Genomic DNA, 12,007 nt, shown 5'->3' on the forward strand with positions numbered 1-12,007 from the left:
TCATTTGAGTAATTGAAATATGTTTTTGAATTACTTTGATGTATCCGCAAAGTGACATTTGATACAACCCTGTAATGAGTGAAGTGTAGCTTGGAAAAAAAGAGCTCTCCAATGAAAACGAAATTGTGTTACTTTGTGTGTGTGCACACGGATTTTAAAACAACAATCATAAGAAAATATATTTAAACACAAACTGAAAACGAGTAGAATATTGTTCATTTAGTGTCAGTTTACTGTTGATTGACAGTTAGCGATGACTTGATGAACATCAACACGATCGGATTACAATCATACGTGCTACTAACCACGAGTTGGTGTCAAGCTTCTAGTGATTTAGGAAACGCTATCTAAACAATTCCGTGCTGCGTTGTTTCCGTCACAATCGGAATTCGTATTATCTTGACTTTGATGTCAATCTGTCACAAGATAAAACCATGGTAACATACACACTTAACATGAGTGTTGAATGTTGATGAGGTCATTACGAGTTGACTCATCTTTGTGAAGCAACAGCAACAGATGCTACCAAGGCCATTACAAACTCATAATTATTTCCAAATTTCATTTTTTTTTCGCAAACGGTGGATTGATTTGAAATAATATCAACTGTATTTATATGGCAATATACACCTTCGATAGTCTAGGCGCTCAACCAAACAACCAATTAGACCTTTGTTACAGTTGGGTATAAAATGTGTAATAACTGTGATGTAGTTTGCTTTCCTGACAACTCTCCTCACCCTCCCCTCCCACACACATGTTGAAAATGATCCAGTGGGCACCACTAGAGTAGTTGACTGCAACCTTAGCCCTGTCATAGGACTCTTCCTCTTTACATAATACGAGTGTAAGACCGCCAGGGCTAACTGCAACCTTAGCCCTAGGTATCACCTCTCACTTGCACTTTCAGGATAAGATGCTCATAGTTTGGGTATTGTTAGGAGAAGTTTAATTAGTTTATCATGAAGACAAGGAACTCAACACCCAATATAGACCGGGGGCAATTCAGACCCGATTGATTCATATAACTCTATACAAACTGGGTCTACAACTTGCCAATATCATTAACTTGCCTCCTCTGCACAAATCAAAGCTAGCCTTTATTTATTGAAGCCGAGTTGCAACTGTTTCTATATTCAAATTCTCCAGTGGAAAGGCTTTTTGATGTTAGCAGTATCCGTTGAAGAACTTGTCACGTGGACTATAGTAAAAACAGTCTTTAGTGAAACCTCCTTCTGGAAACTCTATTACACTCTCTCTTTTATGTTGTTATCAAATTGAGATTTGTCGAGTAATAAAACCAAGGCATCCAGAAACATGATTAGTTTATTAACCGTAAATCAGAAGAGAAGATGAACATAAGGAAAGTGAAAATGCAACTTTAGGCGGCTATTACTAGATTGGAAAGCTATCGTTTGTGAACACCTGAACCTCTTCTATGAAATCCACCTCCTCAAAGACAAGACAATGTAACGTGAGAAAACAAAATAATGAATAAAATAAATTAAACGTTATGGTCTGGTGCGTGAAATGTAATTTCAATTATGTTAAGTAATAATATAGATTTATGTATGACCATACGTCATGAATTCTCGTACACACAGAAATGCATTTTGTTTTCCCTCAGAAGAGTATTGCTATGCATGTACCAGTATCATTCCTTCATACGGACAAGTGTCTTTCCTCCATGCAGCCAAGCACCTATCTTCCATGTACCAAAGTACATGTCCTCCACGCATCCAAGTACCTTTCCTCAAACAGCCAAGTACCTTTCCTCAAACAGCCAAGTACCTTTCCTCAAACAGCCAAGTACCTTTCCTCCATGCATCCAAGTACATATCTTCCATACACCAAAGTACCTTTCCCCATGCAGCCAAGTACCTTTCCTCTTATACACAAGAACCTTTCCTCCATGCAGCCAAGAACCTTTCCTCCTATACAAAAGTACCTTTCCTCCATGCAGCCAAGAACCTTTCCTCCTATACACAAGTACCTTTCCTCCACGCAGCAAAGTACATTTCCTCTTATACACAAGAACCTTTCCTCCATGCAGCCAAGTACCTTTCCTCTTATACACAAGAACCTTTCCTCCATGCAGCCAAGAACCTTTCCTCCTATACAAAAGTACCTTTCCTCCATGCAGCCAAGAACCTTTCCTCCTATACACAAGTACCTTTCCTCCACGCAGCCAAGTACCTTTCCACTTATACACAAGAACCTTTCCTCCATGCAGCCAAGAACCTTTCCTCCTATACAAAAGTACCTTTCCTCCACGCAGCCAAGTACCTTTCCTCTTATACACAAGAACCTTTCCTCCACGCAGCAAAGTACATTTCCTCTTATACACAAGAACCTTTCCTCCATGCAGCCAAGTACCTTTCCTCTTATACACAAGAACCTTTCCTCCATGCAGCCAAGAACCTTTCCTCCTATACAAAAGTACCTTTCCTCCATGCAGCCAAGAACCTTTCCTCCTATACACAAGTACCTTTCCTCCACGCAGCCAAGTACCTTTCCACTTATACACAAGAACCTTTCCTCCATGCAGCCAAGAACCTTTCCTCCTATACAAAAGTACCTTTCCTCCACGCAGCCAAGAACCTTTCCTCCTATACACAAGCACCTTTCCTCAATTCAGCCAAGAACCTTTCCTCCTATACACAAGTACCTTTCCTTCATTCAGCCAAGAACCTTTCCTCCTATACACAACCGCCTTTCCTCCATTCAGCCAAGAACCTTTCCTCCTATACACAAGCACCTTTCCTCCTACACACAAGTACCTTTCCTCCATTTAGCCAATTACTTTTCCTCCATTCAGCCAAGAACCTTTCCTCCTATACACAAGTACTTTTCCTCGATTTAGTCAAGTAACTTTCATCCATGTATACGGCTACTCCATGCAACAAGAACTATTCCTCTATTCAACAAGGTTTCTTTCCTCCATGCAAACATACGCCTTTAAGTAAGAAGCTTGCTCCTTAAAAAAAATCTCCACACCTTCACAATGTTTTGACTGATGTGGCAATTAGTTATCTTTACATATTACTGTATAATACAAGACGTAGTGAATAATTTGCCCGTATTCTAGTCTGACTATTTGCGTCATAAGGAGTATGATGGAAACCAACAAATGTTGGAGGTAGTTACAATGTTTAAACATTCACTTCTGCACGACATGGAAATACGAATTTCTAGACTTGGTTCTCACGTTTAAAAATACCGATTTTACACGGACTTTTTTTCTGCCACACACGGATTTCTTTCTGCCATTATTACAAAATAGTTCTTATACAACTTTTATAAACAACCTACTTTTTATAAATTGCAAACGTATGCCCAGAATATTAGTGTAAACACCAAACATGATACGGATACGTTTTTCCTTGTTAGTTTTAACCATGTCGGCAATTCCTCCCGTATAGAAGACCCAACTGTAAAGAAAACACTTACGAGTAACACCAATCTACGGAAAGGGCAACGGTCATTTTGCAGACAAATTTCTAAATCGAAGGAAATTCAGAATGCAAGAAGGCCCTGCGGTTTTAAGCAAGGAGCAATTTTCGTTGGCGATTTAATATTCTTGTTTCCGACACCCGATCCCTCGCCCGAGGCTCAAGTGAGAAAATCGCACTTTGCCTTACCGGGGCCATCAGCGCAGCAACCCGGGACTGGGCTAGTCGAGAGCCCTCAACACAACTATCGCTCCCACCTTCAAAACCACCTCGTAATACTTACCAGAATATCAACTACTGAAATAGGTACTCGTTAAAAGAACTTACTCCAGTAAATAACAAGATGGTAATGTTAATGGCCGGATGCAAGCGTTTGTATAGAATAATAATTGTGGGTTTAAGAGACAAACTGAGACTATTTACATTTTGGGTGTGGCTCCTTTTTAAGTACGTAAGTACAAATCTTCGTGAAGTTTGAATTTTTAATGCGAATGTATTGCCTTCTTATATTCAAATGATAAAGAAATGTCCAATTATGTGACCCAGCTTTCGAAATGAAATACCAATACACGTCTACAGATAGAAAGTACAAAATCATTTGATCACGGCACGTCCCCTGACAGTAATTTCATCAGGAGTTACCATTTTTTTCCCCATCGTCTCCCATCGAAATGTCAGTGCGAGAAATTCAAAACTGCAATAAAAGCCAAGCGCCATGTATCTATTGCTCGTTAGGGCCGAACTAGAACTCAATATCGAGTCTATCGACGATGTAGAAGGACGTTTGGCGTCATTCAATCGGGTTTCATCCTCTTAAAATGAGGTCCAAACTCATCAACCTCTAATGTCCCGCAAGACTTCATTAGAATACACTCCCATGCATATTGTGTCATCAACAGTATTGAGCTCGAAAATCTTGACATTTCTATATTTTCTTCTTTAGATTGAGCTTTATATTATAATGTATTTCGCACACAGTTAAAACAATATTGGTTTAAGGTCATTTGTGCAATTTTATCTCTGGAATTGTGGTTTATTGTTTCACCAGATGTGCTTATTGCTTAAATGGTCAAACAGTTCGGTCACTTGCGGTTGCTTATGTCCAAACAACTTAGCAACCAGATGGTTTAAGAAGGTTTATATTAGCTGAATAATTATTGGATTTACAATATTGTATCTACTTGTCATAAAGCATTAAAACTTTTTTTTATTGTTAATTCTTCGTGTTATTTCTGATTTGAGCGTATAATAGTACGGTGTTAATAATGCATTTCTAAATCTAAACAATGTTCGGTTACAGTGGATCAATTTAAATATTTATTTGTATTGTTGATTATCTTTTCAGGTCGACAAATTCTGGCTACAGAGGAGCATACCAGACTATTCCAGACCTTATTTAACACCAACAACTACAGCCAGCTTGTCCGACCAGTTAAATCACAAACCACTGTCACTAGAGTAGAGATGTTATTATTCTTAGCTCAAGTTATTCAACTGGTAAGTCAAGTCTTGATTTTTTTTTTCCTTTTCATTTTGACTCTTGAGAGAAAACCCACATGATGGAGTGGTGTGTCTGGAATCTATGGATCATTGACCACTTGTCATGCATTAGCGAGCCAGGATGTAATGTGTTAGCCTAGAACCCAATATTAGGTGACCTATTCAAGACAATTATAATATTTATGAACTTTTGCTAATTAAAAAAGAAAATCATCAAAACCTTACTGGTTTAATATTTCAACGGGGCACCCATGAAAAAACATTTCCACTTATCGCTGTATCATACGAGGAGCCAACAGACTTTCGTAAATGAGTGTCGATCAGTTTACAAATTGAACAGATACTTTAAATAACAACGTTCTAGGTTTAAAGGGTACACGTTTGGTAATTGTCAAAGACCAGTCTTCCCACTTGCTGTATCCCATCATAAGCATAAAAGAACAAGCCTGTGAAAATTTGGGTTCAATTGGTCAGCGAAGTTGCTAAAAAATGATGAAAGAAAAAACACCCTTGTTGGACGAATTTATGTGCTTTCTGATCATTTTGTATCATACTGTCAACAGCTCTCCAATGCTCGTTACTATGTCAGTTTTTAAGTTAATATTTGTTTTGAGTAATTACCAAACGTGTACCTTCCCTTTAAAGCCATTATACACTTTCGGTAAACAGTATCGCACACTTCGTGTATCACAACTTATATATAAAATAACAATCCTGTGGAAATTTAGGCTCAATCGGACATCGGAGTCGGGAGAAAATAACGGGAAAACCCACTCCTGTTTTCGCGCGTTTCGCCGTGTCATGACATGTGTTTATAACAACTCCGTAATTCTCGTTAACGAGAATTTATATTGTTTTACCGTTTTCTCAAAAAGTAAAGCATTTCATGGACTAATATTTCAAGAGAAGTCTTTCACCATTACCTTCTGTAAACCCTGTAAATTATTTGTAAATCTGTGAACTTTTTTTTTTTTTCTGTACCGAAAGGGTCCAATGGCTTTAACATCGATGTGTAATACAAGCATTTTGATACCCTTGTGGTTGTTTAAATGTTGATGGTAAATAGGTTGGTAATATATTTCTCATTTGGCCGCTATAGTGGTGCTATTAGGATTCATAATGTACAAACTATTCCCATGTAAAGTCACTCGTCAAACATTATGTGATACTTTTCAACCGGTTGTTTTAGAGAAATATATCAAATAATTATTCACAGTTAGTAACAGACAGTCACTATTGGACACCGTGGACAACTATATCAGACTAGATGACTGATGTTCTGAATACAGATGAACAGATGGTGTGCTCGCCAAGTTGACAAGAAAAACACCATTATACAAGCCTATATTAATCCACATGCCACTATGGTGAATGCTGCATCTTCGTTCTCAGCTTAGGGGCAAAAAGGTAACAAGGTTTTTACAGCGGTGGGTGTGAATGGGATTTAGAAGAAACGTTTACGATTAATATGAAGCTGGACAAACAAGTACCAGCCGAAATGTGTCACCCGTACACGACCATTTGCAAATCGCCCATGTCTTAATTCAAAACCGTCTGACATTGGTCGTTCATAAGTATAGGTTGTTATCAAAATGCAGGTTTAAATCTGTATTTCTTGAATTATGAAGATTTCTTGTATGACATTGACTATTCACATCGAACACTGTCCTGGTTTATTTCGTTGTTTGAATATTACAACATAATTCCTAAACATACAAAATAGATTATCACAAAACCTCAAATTATGTCTTCTATGAAATAATTTAGGTTTTATCTTTTTGACTTGATACCCGCACTTTCGTTTATTTCAATTTGCATCTGTCTGCATTTCGTTAAGCTTCATTTGACCCAAGACATTCTGCTCAAATCTTGTTAAACGCAACCCTTCCGGGTTTTTCATATCCTAAAAGGCATTTCTTGAATCAGTAAGGATTTTTCTTTTTCCAATTCGGTATAGCGTGTTCAAACTACCAACAGCGATTCAAACGCACAATATGCCTACTCAAGACATAAATGGATGTTAAAGGAACACGTTGCCTTGGATCGGACGAGTTGGTCTTTGAAAAGCGTTTGTAACTGTTTTTTATAAAATGCATATGGTTAGAAAGATGTTGTAAAAGTAGAATACAATGATCCACACAAACATGCCTCAAAATTGCACGGTTTTCCTTCAACCTCGTCGACTAACACGAATGGCCATTTATGGGAGCCAAAATGTTTGACTCCCATAAATGGACGACCGTGTTAGTTCGCGCAGTAAAAAGAAAATCACGCAATTTCGAGGCAAACTTGTGTGGATCATTGTATTCTACTTTTAAAACATCTTTCCAACCATATGCATTTTATAAAAAAAACGGTTACAAACGCTTTTTATGGACCAACTCGTCCGATCCAAGGCAACGTGTTCCTTTAAAATATTGTGCGTTGTTGAGTGGCATGACCAAAACGGTTAAACACATGCAACATACTGCCGCAGAAATGCGCTGTTTTGTCTTCTTTTTTTGTATCTGCACTGTACATTATTATCTGACTGCTGGCGATGTATACGATGACTGTATGGAACCTTAACAAACCTTAACAAACTGTCTCTATTTGTTTATCTTGTGTGTAACTGTGGATGCATTTGTATATAGAAAGTGAATCTCCTTAAAAGTGAAGCTTGTCTGTACTTTTTACAGACCGATTTACCTGCCGAGAGGTATGCTGGAATATAGGGTAGATATCTCCACTAATGAATACGTAGTGAGTGAAGACACTGATTGATCTAAAGCAATCCATTTAAGGAGCTTTCTAACCCGCTGGATTAAATTCTTACATTTATCGGGCATTGGCTTGGTCATGTACTTACCGTTGCTTTCAATACAATCCTACAATTTCATACATAACAACTCGAGAGGTTCAAATAACATCAAACTACTTTCTAATATTGGGGCTAGAGACTGACATTTCATCTTCAGTTTATTATTTCAATATTTCAAGTAAATCAGTTTTGGCTGTGATGGACAGAGACTTGAGTGTGACGATGTACTAACTGTTAGTGTTTGTAATGTGTGTTCTTTTTACAACCAATCAACTACCCCGGTCGTGCACAATTCTATTCGGAGTCATTCGGACTCTTATAAATGTGTATAAGCAAATTGATCTTGATGTGAAAATAATATCTAGAAGAAGTTACTTTGAAAATTGAAATTGTCTATTGGATTTATTTTGCATTATTTATAGAAACTGCTCTTTACAAAATCTGAAAAATGCGATCACTGATTAAGCGACTTTTTGGACATTCACGAACCCCTTAGATCATCTAAAAGTCTAAATCCTTAACACTGCATAAAACAGATTATTTTGTTCGCGTCCAATCCATCATATATACAGACAAATGTACCCAACACATTTTTTGACAAATACAGCATTAGTAATAAGAACAAGAATCAAACATTATGAAATAATCAAAATGTTCTTTGAAAATGCATCTCTCCAACATTCTTTGTATTAACATTGGTTGAAATTGTCACATTTACCTCTTAAATCCACTATTAGGTCAGATTTAAAATAGGCATGACCTATTGGACTAGTGCACCTTTGGTTTCTAAGTATTCCCAAATGTTGACAAGAAGTCAGGATGAAAGCAGATTGCCCGACTGCAGATTTAATTGGATTCTATGGTTCTGTTTATTTATCCATCTGTTATACACCAATAATAACATGATGTGGTTACGTATGACGATACCAAACATGACTGACATACCTTCATTAATAAGGACCAGTATAATGTGACAATATGATGAAACTTATGTCATATGTAACACAGCTGACTTGGATCGCCCACAGTTAATCAGAATCTGGCTTAGTTCAGAGCCCAACTCGCTGACAAAGTCCACTGCCCCTAATTAAATACCTCAACAATCGTCAAGGTTTACCTCCTAAAATTGACGCCTAAAGCCCCTTTGCTCTGTCTAGGAACATCTCACTGATTGATGAACGCTTTCTTAATAAAACGTTGTCCAAGAGACTTGTATTGTTTGTCCCATCAAGTATCTGTCTATTTTTAATTAGGCGATTTGGTTTGGTATTTTTCCTCTCCATCCGAGACAAACCGGTTTCTTTCAGATAACTTGCTACGTCTGTTTAGTTTCAATTTGTCGAGTCAATGGACCTCAGTTCGTGATGTTTTTTCGAGAAATGTTTAATTAATGTTTAAACTTTAGAAGGCTCTCTTTGAACATGTTGAAGGCTGAAGAAGCGCGAAATTAGGCAGGGAGTTATAACAGTTGAATCTACAGTGATTGCTTGGTTTATCCCCTTGATATAAGTAATATTGTAAGAATTTGAAAACATGCCTGGATGAAATTAATGATCTATTGTATATAACTTCTTATGTTTACGAAAATAAACGGTTGTTACAGATTGTTGAAATGGTCACTCTAAATACGCCAAATCTATTTTGACACTTTCATAATATAATATTAATCTTTCACCCAATTCTCTAATACAAGGAGACAACGAACCATCGACTATAGTCGACCAACTGTCCATATTTCTTTATACAGAATTAAGATGAGATCTTACAGCTCCTGAACTGAGCTTTGTTAAAGGAACACGTTGCCTTGGATCGGTCGAGTTGGTCTTTGAAAAGCGTTTGTTATAATATGCATATGGGTAGAAAGATGCTGTAAAAGTAGAATACAATGATCCACACAAACATACCTCGAAATTCCACGGTTTTCCTTTTACCTCGTCAACTAACACGGTCGGCCATTTATGGGAGTCAAACTTTTGACTCCCATAAATGGCCGACCGTGTTAGTTCGCACAGTAAAAGGAAAACCACGCAATTTCGAGGCAAACTTGTGTGGATCATTGTATTCTACTTTTAAATTATCTTTCAAACCATATGCATTTTATAAAAAACGGTTACAAACGCTTTTTTACAGACCAACTCGTCCGATCCAAGGCAACGTGTTCCTTTAAGAATGAAGACTTTGATCCATTGCCCTCTTTACTATTGATCATGTCTCTCCAGACGACTATTTACATAATCCCATCCTAAATCATTTTATATCACCCCTTCACATCACCTGCCGTTTAAGGTAAACGGAACTGAAGAAGGAATTTTGGTTTCGAAACTCAAGATGGTTCGTGATCTTTAAGCAGCTGATATGAAGGCTTATTCATGACAGGGATGGACTGTACGATGCATGACTGGGCTTAGTGTCTATCAATACTGGTCAAGAGTCTCAGACAAAGAATCCTCTGTATTGATAACCTTTCAAAATGCCAGGAATTCTCAAGAAAGTACGGTATTGAAATAGTCATTTGTACTTCTAGTTTATCGCAGATTAGGTTTTGTTTTCTCCAAGGGTTACACGATTTATGTTAAGTGATAGCGCAAAAATATAAATAGAAGTAATGTCAAGTTTTTCTTATAGAGCGCTCTCTACTCCGTGGTGAGGCGTCTTAAAGTGCTTATTATTTTTTCTAAGACAGGGATAATGTAGTCTACCCTTTTCAAAAGGAGATAGACAAATTTGCCAATGAAATAGCAACACAAGAGCTAAGCCCGAACACATCTATTTTGGCTTTAGTATCAAGTCACACTATAGATTTAAGGCAGTTCCTTTTGAGGGATGGGATTTGGGGCCAAGTCAAACCCTTTTTGAATAAAAGGTCTGGGTTACACATATTAGTAAGGAAAGACACGTGTCGTAAGAAAAAAAATCGAAATCCTTGACACAAAATCTGCTGAAAGAAGTGACGAGGAATAAACCAGATTGGAGGCCTGATTCAGGGTCAATTTTGTCTCAGGAGAATGTTCCATTGATGCACTCTCCCTTGACAGCCCAAGATTATTGTACAAACCACTCTCACCCCAGACAACGATTGACACTTGTTTTATATACGTTGTTATCTTTGGCTGAGAAGAGCGTCTTCCTGAACACAAATTAAAGACAGAACTTCAGCTGGCTTTCATGCTGGTCAAAACACTCGGCACTCAGAAGTGATTTAAGTAAACTAATTCGGCTATGACAGCTTGAAGAGGGTAACGTACGTGGGGGTAAATATACAGGCTCTCGTACTTCGGCAATTATGTATCCCAAGCACGGTTATCACATTTCACTATAGAGAATTAGTAAGAATGACGAGCAAACGTCAAAGATACGTTCTTTTATTGATTTTTCTCTTTACAAAACAATACACTCTCGTATAAAATATAATATTAGTAGAGGTATTCATTTAACTATTTATTTATTTTGTTTATTGTTATTATTATTGTTATTTTCTGAGCTTCTGTTACGTACTGTGCCTTTTATACATTAGAAGTATTTACTGGAGTGTATTTTGATAGTGTGTTTATTTGATGTATGCCTTTGTTGATGAATGTTGAATAAACGGAGTAATATAACTCCACATCAAGAGAAAAAAAACAAAACAAAAAACATATAGTATTTACCATTGGTCTTGTAAACACAAACATAAACACATTATTCGTATGACCTTAATAGTGCGTTATAGGCAAGTGTAGAAGCTTTGGAAAACATGGAGCTTTAATTCATTGTCAATTGTTATTCATTATCCACAAACACGAACTATTTCGTGAAATCAAAATGTTATTTGATCTGTGACGTTACGCCTTAGGGATATAAGATAGTCAAATCATCTTAAAGACGAAACGAGTATAGTTGGGATACAACTTGCATTAATGTTCATCTCCGTTTGCCTGAAGACGATTTATTTTAGTTCAAAGACAGCACGGGAAAGTTAAGTGCGTGGCAACTAAGATTTGAGCCAGGACATTGCATCATTTTCAACTCCACTAGTTTGTTATTTACTTCCACTCCTGTTGAGACACTTTATTGAAGACGCTGGGAATTTTACATATTTGCATATTTTGAAGCATGGCACGGTAATCAATCTTGGTTGGCATTTCTAAGAATACAATTTTCCACTGAGCTGGATTTCAGATGTCAACAACAAAGATGAAATTTTTACCCATAACGCAAGTCTCTAAATGATTGATTGCACAGAAAGAACAGCAACGCGGAAGAAACCGTGCGTTCA

At 37.2% G+C, this 12,007-nt stretch overlaps 1 protein-coding gene across 1 annotated transcript in view; it reads left to right on the forward strand.

Moving 5' to 3' along the window:
- LOC139941134 (acetylcholine receptor subunit alpha-like) overlaps window positions 1–12,007 on the forward strand; it is a 47,622-nt gene that overhangs the window by 11,643 nt on the left and 23,972 nt on the right. Inside the window, exon 2 of the mRNA XM_071937583.1 lies at window positions 4,798–4,949. Within this exon, the coding sequence (XP_071793684.1) occupies window positions 4,798–4,949 (152 nt within the window). The remainder of the gene's footprint in view (window positions 1–4,797; window positions 4,950–12,007) is intronic.

Source organism: Asterias amurensis, chromosome 8, assembly GCF_032118995.1.
Source record: "Asterias amurensis chromosome 8, ASM3211899v1".
Classification (NCBI taxonomy): Eukaryota; Metazoa; Echinodermata; class Asteroidea; order Forcipulatida; family Asteriidae; genus Asterias; species Asterias amurensis.